This window comes from Cherax quadricarinatus, chromosome 43 (assembly GCF_038502225.1).
Source record: "Cherax quadricarinatus isolate ZL_2023a chromosome 43, ASM3850222v1, whole genome shotgun sequence".
In the NCBI taxonomy this organism is placed as follows: domain Eukaryota; kingdom Metazoa; phylum Arthropoda; class Malacostraca; order Decapoda; family Parastacidae; genus Cherax; species Cherax quadricarinatus.
In genome coordinates, this window is record NC_091334.1 from 30,415,615 (window position 1) to 30,431,765 (window position 16,151).

General features: G+C 43.0%; 1 protein-coding gene across 1 annotated transcript in view; it reads right to left on the reverse strand.

Moving 5' to 3' along the window:
• LOC128694073 (hillarin-like) overlaps positions 1 to 16,151 on the reverse strand; it is a 306,029-nt gene that overhangs the window by 289,702 nt on the left and 176 nt on the right. The window contains exon 1 of the mRNA XM_070093483.1: positions 16,130 to 16,151. This exon is cut by the window's right edge and continues 176 nt beyond it. Coding sequence (XP_069949584.1) covers positions 16,130 to 16,151 — 22 coding nt within the window. The remainder of the gene's footprint in view (positions 1 to 16,129) is intronic.

The following is a 16,151-nucleotide window of genomic DNA, read 5'->3' on the forward strand; positions in this document are numbered from 1 at the left end:
TACCATTTTTGCTGTTTACTGTGTACTTTTAAAATTTAAGCGTTGTATTTGATACTTGTCCAGGAAGTATGGAAACGAGAATTTACCTCTAGAATTAGTCAAACTTGGATTCAGATTGCCGCAGACTTTTCGAATTGTCTTGTGGTGCTTCCACTGTGATTTAGAGTTGTGCTCTATTTAAGCGACACTGAAGAGAGCTTATTAGTGACTTCCAATGCCACAGTGGCACCCTTAAAATCTAAGATGGTGCCTCAGTTTAAACTGACGGCTCTCACTGTGGGTGACAAGTTAGCAGTTTACCTTTAAAATGGTAACTAACACTGTAATCTGGAGCGACAATGAAAATGAGATTAGGGAGATGCATTCCAATTATATCTCTTTCTATGTCCCTACAATGAACTCAGCTGAAGTGGCGTCTCTTGGAGTTCCTCTCAAGAAATTTATAGGCGATGACCTATTGGTCATTGGTTGTAATATAGTCTCTGAATTTAAGGCTCATTTTCTGTCAAAAGAAACAGTCTGCTTGACCGCAGTAGATGTGCCTAAACTAGCCAGTTATTCTTTACTGAACATTCCTTCAGAGTGTCTTCTCATGTCTTCAAGTTCGCAAAGATAATAACGAGAAAGTGCGAGTTCTCAAGTGACAATGAATTTATGGAACAGAAAACGAGTTCCTGAAGAAACCTATAATGATTCGTTCTCTAGAACTTATCTGCACTCTGAGTAAACTATAAGACAATGAAGAAGATTTCATTGCTTAACTAGATTAATCGTCGATAAAACTCACAATGTTGTGTCCAGGATACACTGTGCCACATCCAACACTCCATCTTGACACCCAACTACAGTGCGAAGCAACAGCTGTAACACAGCAACACATATTGCCACATTGACGGGAACCTGTAGAGTTTGAACCAATGGTTGATTACTACAACTCACAGGCACGTACGTTACGTGAATTGTTTGCTGTTGTATTATTACGATATCGTGAGTCATGGGAGCCCTTGTTAGTGACTCAGACCCCGCACTGTACCGTCTTCAAAGTGTACCTCACATCAGTGACGGGAGTCTAATACTATTACCCAGGATCTATAATTCTTCTATTAAACTCTGTGTGTGCTTATTTACATGCGCTATTAGAAGAACAATACCAGAGGTTACTACTCATAAGACTGCTGAAACCTGTATTAATTTGTTTAAGATATTTATAGATCGAATGTCGTGTTTCAGTATAATTATTTCATATTTTGTCGGAGGTGCAGCTGACTTCCAGAACTGTTTGAAGAGGATAACGTTCAAACGTGTAGAATCAGCGATGATGTAGAAGGAAGCACATACCTCCCGTAGCTCCGTGGTATTTAATGGAAGGTTACTCAGCCTCGTAAAACGATGCCTTAACATGGCCGTTAAACGATCGACTTAGAAGTTAGGACAGCCGTAACTAAGGTCAATAACCATCCTGTGACTTACGTCAGCGTTGATCTAGATAACCTAGAAAATATGTAAAATGTTAAGAAAGCCGATAAACTGAAGAATGAGACACTAGTGTAACGTTTTGGAATCTTTACTGAGGAAACGCTTCACTAACCACTGGCTTCCTCAGTCCAATACAGAGAACAGCGTTAGATGAGCAGAAATTTGAGGAAGTCAGTCTATCAGCCTGGGGACTGATTACCTCAGACTCCTCCTCTTCTTCCACTATTTCTGTGTATTGGATTAAAGAAGCCACTAGCTGGCGAAATGTGTTCAGAATACATACCATAATGTAGCACAAGTGTTTCACTTGTCAACTGGTACCGAGTCAGTGTGGGATCTTGAATATACTTCACTGACACTCCACAGTGACACGGCTGTACTGAGTCAGTGTAAGATCTTGAATATACTTCACTGACACTCCACAGTGACACGGCTGTACTGAGTCAGTGTGGGATCTTGAATATACTTCACTGACACTCCACAGTGACACAGCTGTACTGAGTCAGTGTGGGATCTTGAATATACTTCACTGACACTCCACAGTGACACGGCTGTACTGAGTCAGTGTAGGATCCTGAATATACTTCACTGACACTCCACAGTGACACGGCTGTACTGAGTCAGTGTCGGATCTTGAATATACTTCACTGACACTCCACAGTGACACGGCTGTACTGAGTCAGTGTAGGATCCTGAATATACTTCACTGACACTCCACAGTGACACGGCTGTACTGAGTCAGTGTAGGATCCTGAATATACTTCACTGACACTCCACAGTGACACAGCTGTACTGAGTCAGTGTAGGATCTTGAATATACTTCACTGACACTCCACAGAAAGCTCTCAACTACACTAAGGTAACTCCAGGGAAGTCTACTGATAATGTCCTAATTACTGTGTTAACAACTGCTCAGGTTCCACAACTTGTGTGTGTCGTTACGAGAAAAAGTGACTCATCCCCTTCAAATTAAATGAATTGTCCTAGAGTCCGCGTGGTAAGTGCTGATCATTGTACTAGAGTCCGCGTGGTAAGTGCTGATCATTGTACTAGAGTCCGCGTGGTAAGTGCCGATCATTGTACTAGAGTCCGCGTGGTAAGTGCTGATCATTGTACTAGAGTCCGCGTGGTAAGTGCTGATCATTGTACTAGAGTCCGCGTGGTAAGTGCCGATCATTGTACTAGAGTCCGCGTGGTAAGTGCCGATCATTGTACTAGAGTCCGCGTGGTAAGTGCCGATCATTGTACTAGAGTCCGCGTGGTAAGTGCCGATCATTGTACTAGAGTCCGCGTGGTAAATGCTGATCATTGTACTAGAGTCCGCGTGGTAAGTGCTGATCATTGTACTAGAGTCCGCGTGGTAAGTGCTGATCATTGTACTAGAGTCCGCGTGGTAAGTGCCAATCATTGTACTAGAGTCCGCGTGGTAAGTGCCGATCATTGTACTAGAGTCCGCGTGGTAAGTGCCGATCATTGTACTAGAGTCCGCGTGGTAAGTGCCGATCATTGTACTAGAGTCCGCGTGGTAAGTGCCGATCATTGTACTAGAGTCCGCGTGGTAAGTGCTGATCATTGTACTAGAGTCCGCGTGGTAAGTGCTGATCATTGTACTAGAGTCCGCGTGGTAAGTGCTGATCATTGTACTAGAGTCCGCGTGGTAAGTGCCGATCATTGTACTCGAGTCCGCGTGGTGAGTGCCGATCATTGTACTCGAGTCCGCGTGGTAAGTGCCGATCATTGTACTAGAGTCCGCGTGGTAAGTGCTGATCATTGTACTAGAGTCCGCGTGGTAAGTGCCGATCATTGTACTCGAGTCCGCGTGGTGAGTGCCGATCATTGTACTCGAGTCCGCGTTGTAAGTGCCGATCATTGTACTAGAGTCCGCGTGGTAAGTGTCGATCATTGTACTAGAGTCCGCGTGGTAAGTGTCGATCATTGTACTAGAGTCCGCGTGGTAAGTGTCGATCATTGTACTAGAGTCCGCGTGGTAAGTGTCGATCATTGTACTAGAGTCCGTGTGGTAAGTGCCGATCATTGTACTAGAGTCCGCGTGGTAAGTGCCGATCATTGTACTAGAGTCCGCGTGGTAAGTGCCGATCATTGTACTAGAGTCCGCGTGGTAAGTGTCGATCATTGTACTAGAGTCCGTGTGGTAAGTGCCGATCATTGTACTAGAGTCCGCGTGGTAAGTGCCGATCATTGTACTAGAGTCCGCGTGGTAAGTGTCGATCATTGTACTACAGTCCGCGTGGTAAGTGTCGATCATTGTACTAGAGTCCGAGTGGTAAGTGTCGATCATTGTTCTACAGTCCGCGTGGTAAGTGCTGATCATTGTACTAGAGTCCGCGTGGTAAGTGTCGATCATTGTACTAGAGTCCGCGTGGTAAGTGTCGATCATTGTACTAGAGTCCGCGTGGTAAGTGCCGATCATTGTACTAGAGTCCGCGTGGTAAGTGCTGATCATTGTACTAGAGTCCGCGTGGTAAGTGTCGATCATTGTACTAGAGTCCGCGTGGTAAGTGCCGATCATTGTACTACAGTCCGCGTGGTAAGTGCCGATCATTGTACTACAGTCCGCGTGGTAAGTGTCGATCATTGTACTACAGTCCGCGTGGTAAGTGTCGATCATTGTACTACAGTCCGCGTGGTAAGTGCCGATCATTGTACTAGAGTCCGCGTGGTAAGTGCTGATCATTGTACTAGAGTCCGCGTGGTAAGTGCTGATCATTGTACTAGAGTCCGCGTGGTAAGTGTCGATCATTGTACTAGAGTCCGCGTGGTAAGTGTCGATCATTGTACTAGAGTCCGTGTGGTAAGTGCCGATCATTGTACTAGAGTCCGCGTGGTAAGTGCCGATCATTGTACTAGAGTCCGCGTGGTAAGTGCCGATCATTGTACTAGAGTCCGCGTGGTAAGTGTCGATCATTGTACTAGAGTCCGTGTGGTAAGTGCCGATCATTGTACTAGAGTCCGCGTGGTAAGTGCCGATCATTGTACTAGAGTCCGCGTGGTAAGTGTCGATCATTGTACTACAGTCCGCGTGGTAAGTGTCGATCATTGTACTAGAGTCCGAGTGGTAAGTGTCGATCATTGTTCTACAGTCCGCGTGGTAAGTGCTGATCATTGTACTAGAGTCCGCGTGGTAAGTGTCGATCATTGTACTAGAGTCCGCGTGGTAAGTGTCGATCATTGTACTAGAGTCCGCGTGGTAAGTGCCGATCATTGTACTAGAGTCCGCGTGGTAAGTGCTGATCATTGTACTAGAGTCCGCGTGGTAAGTGTCGATCATTGTACTAGAGTCCGCGTGGTAAGTGCCGATCATTGTACTACAGTCCGCGTGGTAAGTGCCGATCATTGTACTACAGTCCGCGTGGTAAGTGTCGATCATTGTACTACAGTCCGCGTGGTAAGTGTCGATCATTGTACTACAGTCCGCGTGGTAAGTGCCGATCATTGTACTAGAGTCCGCGTGGTAAGTGCTGATCATTGTACTAGAGTCCGCGTGGTAAGTGCTGATCATTGTACTAGAGTCCGCGTGGTAAGTGCTGATCATTGTACTAGAGTCCGTGTGGTAAGTGCCGATCATTGTACTAGAGTCCGCGTGGTAAGTGCTGATCATCGTACTAGAGTCCGTGTGGTAAGTGTCGATCATTGTACTAGAGTCTGCGTGGTAAGTGCCGATCATTGTACTACAGTCCGCGTGGTAAGTGCCGATCATTGTACTAGAGTCCGCGTGGTAAGTGCTGATCATTGTACTAGAGTCCGCGTGGTAAGTGCCGATCATTGTACTAGAGTCCGCGTGGTAAGTGCTGATCATTGTACTACAGTCCGCGTGGTAAGTGCCGATCATTGTACTAGAGTCCGCGTGGTAAGTGCTGATCATTGTACTACAGTCCGCGTGGTAAGTGCCGATCATTGTACTAGAGTCCGCGTGGTAAGTGCTGATCATTGTACTACAGTCCGCGTGGTAAGTGCCGATCATTGTACTACAGTCCGCGTGGTAAGTGTCGATCATTGTACTAGAGTCCGCGTGGTAAGTGCCGATCATTGTACTACAGTCCGCGTGGTAAGTGCCGATCATTGTACTAGAGTCCGCGTGGTAAGTGCCGATCATTGTACTAGAGTCCGCGTGGTAAGTGCCGATCATTGTACTAGAGTCCGCGTGGTAAGTGCCGATCATTGTACTAGAGTCCGCGTGGTAAGTGCCGATCATTGTACTAGAGTCCGCGTGGTAAGTGCCGATCATTGTACTAGAGGCCGCGTGGTAAGTGCCGATCATTGTACTAGAGTCTGCGTGGTAAGTGCCGATCATTGTACTAGAGTCCGCGTGGTAAGTGCCGATCATTGTACTAGAGTCCGCGTGGTAAGTGCCGATCATTGTACTAGAGTCCGCGTGGTAAGTGCCGATCATTGTACTAGAGTCTGCGTGGTAAGTGCCGATCATTGTACTAGAGTCCGCGTGGTAAGTGCCGATCATTGTACTAGAGTCCGCGTGGTAAGTGCCGATCATTGTACTAGAGTCCGCGTGGTAAGTGTCGATCATTGTACTAGAGTCCGCGTGGTAAGTGTCGATCATTGTACTAGAGTCCGCGTGGTAAGTGTCGATCATTGTACTAGAGTCCGCGTGGTAAGTGCCGATCATTGTACTAGAGTCCGCGTGGTAAGTGCCGATCATTGTACTAGAGTCCGCGTGGTAAGTGCCGATCATTGTACTAGAGTCCGCGTGGTAAGTGCCGATCATTGTACTAGAGTCCGCGTGGTAAGTGCCGATCATTGTACTAGAGTCCGCGTGGTAAGTGTCGATCATTGTACTAGAGTCCGCGTGGTAAGTGCCGATCATTGTACTAGAGTCCGCGTGGTAAGTGCCGATCATTGTACTAGAGTCCGCGTGGTAAGTGTCGATCATTGTACTAGAGTCCGCGTGGTAAGTGTCGATCATTGTACTAGAGTCCGCGTGGTAAGTGCCGATCATTGTACTAGAGTCCGCGTGGTAAGTGCCGATCATTGTACTAGAGTCCGCGTGGTAAGTGCCGATCATTGTACTAGAGTCCGCGTGGTAAGTGTCGATCATTGTACTAGAGTCCGCGTGGTAAGTGTCGATCATTGTACTAGAGTCCGCGTGGTAAGTGCCGATCATTGTACTAGAGTCCGCGTGGTAAGTGCCGATCATTGTACTAGAGTCCGCGTGGTAAGTGCCGATCATTGTACTAGAGTCCGCGTGGTAAGTGCCGATCATTGTACTAGAGTCCGTGTGGTAAGTGCCGATCATTGTACTCGAGTCCGCGTGGTAAGTGTCGATCATTGTACTAGAGTCCGCGTGGTAAGTGCCGATCATTGTACTAGAGTCCGCGTGGTAAGTGCCGATCATTGTACTAGAGTCCGTGTGGTAAGTGCCGATCATTGTACTCGAGTCCGCGTGGTAAGTGCCGATCATTGTACTAGAGTCCGCGTGGTAAGTGCCGATCATTGTACTAGAGTCCGCGTGGTAAGTGCCGATCATTGTACTAGAGTCCGTGTGGTAAGTGCCGATCATTGTACTAGAGTCCGCGTGGTAAGTGCCGATCATTGTACTAGAGTCCGCGTGGTAAGTGCCGATCATTGTACTAGAGTCCGCGTGGTAAGTGCCGATCATTGTACTAGAGTCCGCGTGGTAAGTGCCGATCATTGCAGCGTAGTAAACTAATTTTATAACTGCAGTGTCGGGAAACTAGCTTTGTCAGTGAAGGCAGGAACTGCTACCGTCTGATGAATAATTAATTGTAACAAGTAGCAGTCAGCGTTAACTCAGTGAATCCCAGACACCTTCATTGCAAAATCTAGTACACGAAAGCGATCCCTCCCTTCTTTAATTATGTCTTTTGTTGTCTCATTCCGGATAAGTAGGTCCTCGCTCCTCGACCTGCCAACAGTAGTTCCTCCTACGACTGATGAGATGGACCATCCTGTAACAAGTCGTGATGTTTTCCAGTCAGTTAGTAATGTCCTCGATCCTAGGCCCGGGAAAACATACCCACCGTCCATTCTAACCTCCACTGGTAACCATAGACACGTCATTATTGATGAGTAAATGTCATTTGTCTGGCAACACAGAGCAAAAGAACATCAGACTTTTCGGCAGTTTCTTCAACCTTTTTTTATTCTCAGCCTCAAATCATTCCTATCTACCAGAATCAGTTCAGTGTGGCTGGCCTCTTTATACGTCGGGATGAGTCTTGTCTCAACGGAACTGTACCTCCTTCCTACCTTCCTCTAGCCCTGCCTTCACCTGAAGGTACAGCTGCTCAGAGCTCAGAGTAGCCATCTATACCCCTGCACTACCCTAGTACGGAGAATAAGCAATCAGATTCTAACAAACGTACATTCTATCTCTATCTCGCTCTTCCCTGGCCATTCTACAGTTTTCTCGTCATCGTTAAGGTCTCGTTTTAAATGTGATACACAGCTGTAGTTACCATACTACAGAATAGAGATGAATACACTGAAGAACATAATTAATCCAGTACAGTAAGGTTAGATGAGGTTAGAGAACCTTCCTAGCAAACTTTAGGTTAATTTATGTTTCATTAGGTTGCATTAGGTTGTGTTAAGGTATGTTAAATTTGATCATAGTTACGTTAATTTAGGTTATACTAAAATAGGTCGCCATGCTAGGCTATGTTACGTTATGTTATGCTAGGTTATGTTATGTTACGTTATGCTAGGTTATGTTATGCTAGGTTATGTTCTGCTAGATTATGTTAAGCTGGGTTATGTTATGCTAGGTTATGTTAAGCTAGGTTAAGTTTGTTAAAGTTAGTTTAAGTTAGGTTAGGATAATTTAGATTTTGTATTAGGTTACTTAAAAATAATCTGTGTTAGGTTCGGTTACATAGGTTAAGTTAGGTTAGATCAAGTTACATTAGTTTAGGTTAGACTGAGCTACAGTCGCTTTGGTTGGGCTAGGTTACACGCTTATTGGCTTTGGTTAGGCTGGGTATAACTGGTTCAGCTTAGGCTAGGTTTCTCTGGCTTAACGTAGGCTGGGTTTCAATGCCTTAGGTTAGGCTGGATTAGGTTAGATTGGGTTAGACTGGGTTACATTAAGTAAAGTAAAAGGACACAAGTGCAACTAATGTGACATGTTATTGTGGCAACGTTTCGCTCTCCAGGAGCTTTGTTAAGCCGTTACAGACAGTAGTAGTAGTAGTAGTAGTAGTAGTAGTAGAACAATGAACTCGCACAAGAGTAAAAGGATATAAAAGCTAAAACTTGGGTAACATAAAATAGGTTAGACAAATATTCTATTGGAGGCTGGATAGAGAAGGTCTGTTTCAGTGTTCATTCTCTGTAATGTGCTTGTGTAGTGTTAACTATGTGATGGCAGGGTTTACTGTTTTCAGGAGGATTCTTGCTAAGACTTTAGAGATGATGAAGCTGCCTTTGTTTTGTTTAATTGTTTTCGAAACAGCGATCAGTGCTGATTCGAGGCACTTGCGTCAGCGGAAATTAGTTTCTTTGATCACTAATTGGGCGTCTCTGAATATCATGAGATGATTGGTGGAATTTCGGTGTTGTACACAGGCGTTGTTCAAGTTATCGTTCCTACATGCGTAAATGTGTTCATTGAGGCGGGTGTCGAGGTTTCTTGCTGTTTCACCTACGTAAATCTTGTCACAGCCTCCATAGGGTATAGTGTAAACTCCTGCATTGACTGGTTCGTGGTGCTTGGATTTTGTCTTGGTTAGATCCTTTATTGAAGTGCTAGAAGCGATGGCGACTCTGGTGTTAGCTTGTGAAAGTGCTTTTGAGACGTTCAGTGCAACCTGACTGTTGGGAAGAATTATAACTTTGTTGGGAGTGGTGTTGATGCGTGGAGAATTATTGATCTGAAGAGCTCTTTTCTTGCAGTCTTTGATGAAAAAAGAAGGAAAATGTAACTCAGTGAATGTTTGGTGAATGTATGTACACTCCTCGTCAAGAAACTCAGGACTACAAATTCGGTATGCTCTTAGGAAAAACCCGATGATGATGCCTCTTTTGGTCTTGGTATCTTGACTGGAATAGAAGTGTGTGAGATCATTTTTATTGGTGGGTTTCCGATAAACTTGAAATCTTAGGCTGTTATCTACTTTGTAAATGAGGACGTCTACAAAACGTAGCTTGTCATTGGACTCTTCTTCTATATATACTTCTGTGTCCATGTACTGTTCGTAATGGCTTGACAAAGCTCCTGGAGAGCGAAACGTTGCCACAATAAAATGTCACATTAGTTGCACTTGTGTCCTTTTACTTTACATATGGGTTACATTAAGTTCTGTTGCAATGGGTTAGGCAGGGTTACACCAGGTTAAGTTTGGCTGGTTTACACTGAGTTAGGTTACACAAGCTTAGGTTAGGCTGAGTTAGGTTGAGCTACGTTACAATGGGTTAGGTGAGTAGTAAGTGTAGTAGTAAGTGTAGTAGTAAGTGTAGTAGTAAGTGTAGTAGTGAGTGTAGTAGTGAGTGTAGTAGTAAGTGTAGTAGTAAGTGTAGTAGTAAGTGTAGTAGTGAGTGTAGTAGTGAGTGTAGTAGTAAGGGTAGTAGTAAGTGCAGTAGTAAATGTAGTAGTAAGTGTAGTAGTAAGTGTAGTAGTAAATGTAGTAGTAAGTGTAGTAGTAAGTGTAGTAGTAAGTGTAGTGGTAAGTGTAGTAGTAAGTGTAGTAGTAAGTGTAGTAGTAAATGTAGTAGTAAGTGTAGTAGTAAGTGTAGTAGTAAGTGTAGTGGTAAGTGTAGTAGTAAGTGTAGTAGTAAGTGTAGTAGTAAGTGTAGTAGTAAGTGTAGTAGTAAGTGTAGTAGTGAGTGTAGTAGTGAGTGTAGTAGTAAGTGTAGTAGTAAGTGTAGTAGTAAGTGTAGTAGTGAGTGTAGTAGTGAGTGTAGTAGTAAGGGTAGTAGTAAGTGCAGTAGTAAATGTAGTAGTAAGTGTAGTAGTAAGTGTAGTAGTAAGTGTAGTGGTAAGTGTAGTAGTAAGTGTAGTAGTAAGTGTAGTAGTAAGTGTAGTAGTAAGTGTAGTAATAAGTGTAGTAGTAAGTGTAGTAGTAAGTGTAGTAGTAAGTGTAGTAGTAAGTGTAGTAGTAAGTGTAGTGGTAAGTGTAGTAGTAAGTGTAGTAGTAAAGTACTAAGTGTAGTAGTAAGTGTAGTGGTAAGTGTAGTAGTAAGTGTAGTAGTAAGTGTAGTAGTAAGTGTAGTGGTAAGTGTAGTAGTGAGTGTAAGTAGTAAGTGTAGTGGTAAGTGTAATAGTGAGTGTAGTAGTAAGTGTAGTGGGAAGTGTAGTAGTAAGTGTAGTGGTAAGTGTAGTAGTGAGTGTAGTAGTGAGTGTAGTAGTAAGTGTAGTAGTAAGTGTAGTGGTAAGTGTAGTGGTAAGTGTAGTAGTAAGTGTAGTGGTAAGTGTAGTAGTGAGTGTAGTAGTGAGTGTAGTAGTAAGTGTAGTAGTAAGTGTAGTAGTAAGTGTAGTAGTAAGTGTAGTAGTAAGTGTAGTAGTAAGTGTAGTAGTAAGTGTAGTAGTAAGTGTAGTAGTAAGTGTAGTAGTAAGAGTAGTAGTAAGTGTAGTAGTAAGTGTAGTAGTAAGGGTAGTAGTAAGTGTAGTAGTAAGGGTAGTAGTAAGTGTAGTAGTGAGTGTAGCAGTAAGTGTAGTAGTAAGTGTAGTAGTAAGTGTAGTAGTAAGGGTAGTAGTAAGTGTAGTAGTGAGTGTAGCAGTAAGTGTAGTAGTAAGTGTAGTAGTAAGTGTAGTAGTAAGTGTAGTAGTAAATGTAGTAGTAAGTGTAGTAGTAAGTGTAGTAGTAAGTGTAGTAGTAAGTGTAGTAAGTGTAGTAGTAAGTGTAGTAGTAAGTGTAGTAGTAAGTGTAGTAGTAAGTGTAGTAGTGAGTGTAGTAGTAAGTGTAGTAAGTGTAGTAGTAAGTGTAGTAGTAAGTGTAGTAGTAAGTGTAGTAGTAAGTGTAGTAGTAAGTGTAGTAGTAAGTGTAGTAGTAAGTGTAGTAGTAAGAGTAGTAGTAAGTGTAGTAGTAAGTGTAGTAGTAAGGGTAGTAGTAAGTGTAGTAGTAAGTGTAGTAGTGAGTGTAGTAGTAAGTGTAGTAGTAAGTGTAGTAGTAAGTGTAGTAGTAAGGGTAGTAGTAAGTGTAGTAGTGAGTGTAGCAGTAAGTGTAATAGTAAGTGTAGTAGTAAGTGTAGTAGTAAGTGTAGTAGTAAGGGTAGTAGTAAGTGTAGTAGTAAGTGTAGTAGTAAGGGTAGTAGTAAGTGTAGTAGTAAGTGTAGTAGTAAGGGTAGTAGTAAGTGTAGTAGTGAGTGTAGCAGTAAGTGTAGTAGTAAGTGTAGTAGTAAGGGTAGTAGTAAGTGTAGTAGTAAGTGTAGTAGTAAGTGTAGTAGTAAGTGTAGTAGTAAGTGTAGTAGTAAGGGTAGTAGTAAGTGTAGTAGTGAGTGTAGCAGTAAGTGTAGTAGTAAGTGTAGTAGTAAGTGTAGTAGTAAATGTAGTAGTAAGTGTAGTAGTAAGTGTAGTAGTAAGTGTAGTAGTAAGTGTAGTAAGTGTAGTAGTAAGTGTAGCAGTAAGTGTAGTAGTAAGTGTAGTAGTAAGTGTAGTAGTAAGTGTAGTAGTAAGTGGAGTAGTAAGTGTAGTAGTAAGTGTAGTAGTAAGTGTAGTAAGTGTAGTAGTAAGTGTAGTAGTAAGTGTAGTAGTAAGTGTAGTAGTGAGTGTAGCAGTAAGTGTAGTAGTAAGTGTAGTAGTAAGTGTAGTAGTAAGTGTAGTAGTAAGTGTAGTAGTAAGTGTAGTAAGTGTAGTAGTAAGTGTAGTAGTAAGTGTAGTAGTAAGTGTAGTAGTAAGTGTAGTAGTGAGTGTAGTAGTAAGTGTAGTAGTAAGTGTAGTAGTGAGTGTAGTAGTAAGTGTAGTAAGTGTAGTAGTAAGTGTAGTAGTAAGTGTAGTAGTAAGTGTAGTAGTAAGTGTAGTAGTAAGTGTAGTAGTAAGTGTAGTAGTGAGTGTAGTAGTAAGTGTAGTAAGTGTAGTAGTAAGTGTAGTAGTAAGTGTAGTAGTAAGTGTAGTAGTAAGTGTAGTAGTAAGTGTAGTAGTAAGTGTAGTAGTAAGAGTAGTAGTAAGTGTAGTAGTAAGTGTAGTAGTAAGGGTAGTAGTAAGTGTAGTAGTAAGGGTAGTAGTAAGTGTAGTAGTGAGTGTAGCAGTAAGTGTAGTAGTAAGTGTAGTAGTAAGTGTAGTAGTAAGGGTAGTAGTAAGTGTAGTAGTGAGTGTAGCAGTAAGTGTAGTAGTAAGTGTAGTAGTAAGTGTAGTAGTAAATGTAGTAGTAAGTGTAGTAGTAAGTGTAGTAGTAAGTGTAGTAGTATGTGTAGTAAGTGTAGTAAGTGTAGTAGTAAGTGTAGTAGTAAGTGTAGTAGTAAGTGTAGTAGTAAGTGTAGTAGTGAGTGTAGTAGTAAGTGTAGTAGTAAGTGTAGTAGTAAGTGTAGTAGTAAGTGTAGTAGTAAGTGTAGTAGTGAGTGTAGTAGTAAGTGTAGTAGTAAGTGTAGTAGTAAGTGCAGTAGTAAGTGTAGTAGTAAGTGTAGTAGTAAGTGTAGTAGTAAGTGTAGTAGTAAGTGTAGTAGTAAGAGTAGTAGTAAGTGTAGTAGTAAGTGTAGTAGTAAGTGTAGTAAGTGTAGTAAGTGTAGTAGTAAGTGTAGTAGTAAGTGTAGTAGTAAGTGTAGTAGTAAGTGTAGTAGTGAGTGTAGTAGTAAGTGTAGTAAGTGTAGTAGTAAGTGTAGTAGTAAGTGTAGTAGTAAGTGTAGTAGTAACTGTAGTAGTAAGTGTAGTAGTAAGTGTAGTAGTGAGTGTAGTAGTAAGTGTAGTAAGTGCAGTAATGAGAGTGTTATTAATCCCATTATTGGAACGGCATTACTCCTCCTTCCTGGATCAAACATGATTTCTTTCTGTTCTCCAAGACCCAGAAGACCCCTACAGTCTTAGCGCTCTCTCGGGGTTATACTACTGTCCTCTCATACCCGAATGGATTTAAGTCTTCCCCGTGAATATTTAATTTTTTTATAGAAGAAAACGGGTTTTTTACTGCTGCGTTGATAAAGAAAATGGTTGTGACAGGAGAGTATATAGAAAACTGGTAAGAGAATGGCTAGGTGTCTTAATGTGTATAGTATTCACACACACACACACACACACACACACACAGGGATGAATCACAGGGATGTTAGGAAGTATTTCTTCAGCCACAGAGTAGTCAGTAAGTGGAATAGTTTGGGAAGCGATGTAGTGGAGGCTGGATACATACATAGCTTTAAGCAGAGGTATGATAAAGCTCACGGTTCAGGGAGAGTGACCTAGTAGCGACCAGTGAAGAGGCGGGGCCAGGAGCTCGGACTCGACCCCCGCAACCTCAACTAGGTGAGTACCAGGTGAGTACACACACACACATACACACACACATGATAAAGCTCACGGAGCAGGGAGTGAGCGACCTAGTAGCGACCAGTGAAGAGGCGAGGCCAAGAGCAATGACTCGATCCCTTCAACCAAAATTAGGTGAGTACACACACACAAAGACTGGTGGAGCACCTAGAAAAGAATGAGCTGATTAACGATAACCAGCACGGTTTCAAGGAGGGGAAATCCTGTGTCACAAACCTACTGGAGTTTTATGATAAGGTGATAGAAGTAAGGCAGGAGAAAGAGAGAGAGAGAGAGAGAGAGAGAGAGAGAGAGAGAGAGAGAGAGAGAGAGAGAGAGAGAGAGAGAGAGAGAGAGAGAGAGAGAGAGAGAGAGAGAGAGAAAGGTGGGTAGACTGCATTTTCTTGGACTTCAAGAAGGCTTTCGACACAGTTCCGCACATGAGATTAGTGCTAAACTTAGAGGAGCAGTCAGGAACATCACATTGGATCAGAGAATACTGGGCAGGAAGGAAACAACGAGTGATGGTATGTGACGAGGTGTGAGAACCTGTGACGAGCGGAGTTCCACAAGGGTTAGTCCTAAGGCCATTGCTGTTTCTGGTATATGTGAATAACGTGACGGAAGGGATAGATGAAGAGGTATCCCTGTTTTCAGACGATGCGAAGCTAATGCGGAGAATACAAGTGGATGAGGATCAGCTGGGACTATAAAGGAATCTGGACAGGCTGCAAGCCTGGTTCAACATCTGGCTTCTGGAGTTTAACCTCATAAAATGCAAAGTCATGAAGATGGGGAAAGGACAGAGAAAACCGCAGAGAACAGTCTAAGGGGGGCCAATCACTACAAACCTCACTTTGGGAAAAGAATCTTGGGGCGAGTATAAAGCCGAGCACATCTCCCGAGGCACACATCAACCAAATAAGTGCTGCAGTATATGGTTGACTATCAAACTTAAGAATAGCATTCCGACATCTCAGTAGGGAATCGTTCAGGACCCTGTACACCGTGTACGTCAGACCCATATTGGAGTACGCAGCACCAGTTTGGAACCCACGCCTAGCCAAGCACGTGAGGAAATTAGAGAAAGTCCAAAGGTTTGCAACAATACGTCAGACCCATATTGGAGTATGCAGCACCAGTTTGGAACCCACGCCTAGCCAAGCACGTCAGGAAATTAGAGAAAGTGCAAAGGTTTGCAACGAGACTAGTCCCGGAGCTAAGGAGCATGTCCTACAAGGAGAGGTTAAGGAAAATCGAACTGACGACACTGGAAGACACGACAAAGAGAGGGCATATAATAACGACATATAAAATACTGAGGAATCGACAACGTGGACAGAGACAGGATGTTCCAGAGATGGGACACAGCAACAAGGGAACATAATTGGAAGTTGAAGACTCAGATGAGTCACAGGGATGTTAGGAAGTATTTCTTTAGTCACAGAGTTGTCAGGAAGTGGAATAATCTGGAAAGTGATGTAGTGGAGGCAGGATCCATACGTAACTTTAAGAAGATGTATGATAAAGCTCATGGAGCAGGAAGAGTGACCTAGTAGCGACCAGTGAAGAGGCGGGGCCAGGAGCTGTGAATCGACCCCCGCAACCACAATTAAGTGAACTTAAAAGTAAGACCACACGACAATGATCAAAGTAAATGAAATTATGGAGCCAGTACAAGGACCACTATCTTGAACACTATGTGCTTAATTGTCCACTTATTGAAGAATATTGAGATAGTATAATAACCTATGTGACATATCAAGATATCTTACTAATGGAAGTAAGATACCAGATATATTAAGCAAATTCCCTAAATTGGCATGTACCAGATAAGTGAACTATAGATATAAATCTATATTCTCTCATGCTGCCCTCCATAGGATGGATATGGGGTACGCACTGAACTAAGTCACTTCGTCCGAAAAATCCTAAAAAAAATATGTAATCTCTCCGATGTTGAAAGTTCTGTTGAGAAGACAGAAGTAACGAAAGTAGGTCCGGGTAAGAGACGAGTCGCCTTACTAGGTCCATTGTTCCGTCCAGAAGTCATAGATGAGACGGGGAGCCGGCAGTCCAAGAAAGTGATGCATACTCGAGGAGAGAGCATTCTTGCACCTAGTACAAAGTTTTGGAACCTCTACTGTTAGCAACCTTGCTTGCAAGATTTACCACATGATTCTTCTTAGATAATGAGCAATCATATTTCACTCCAAGAATATCCATCTCTCTCTCTCTCTCTCTCTCTCTCTCCCACACAATACTCACCTTGGCAGGAACATCCTGGTTG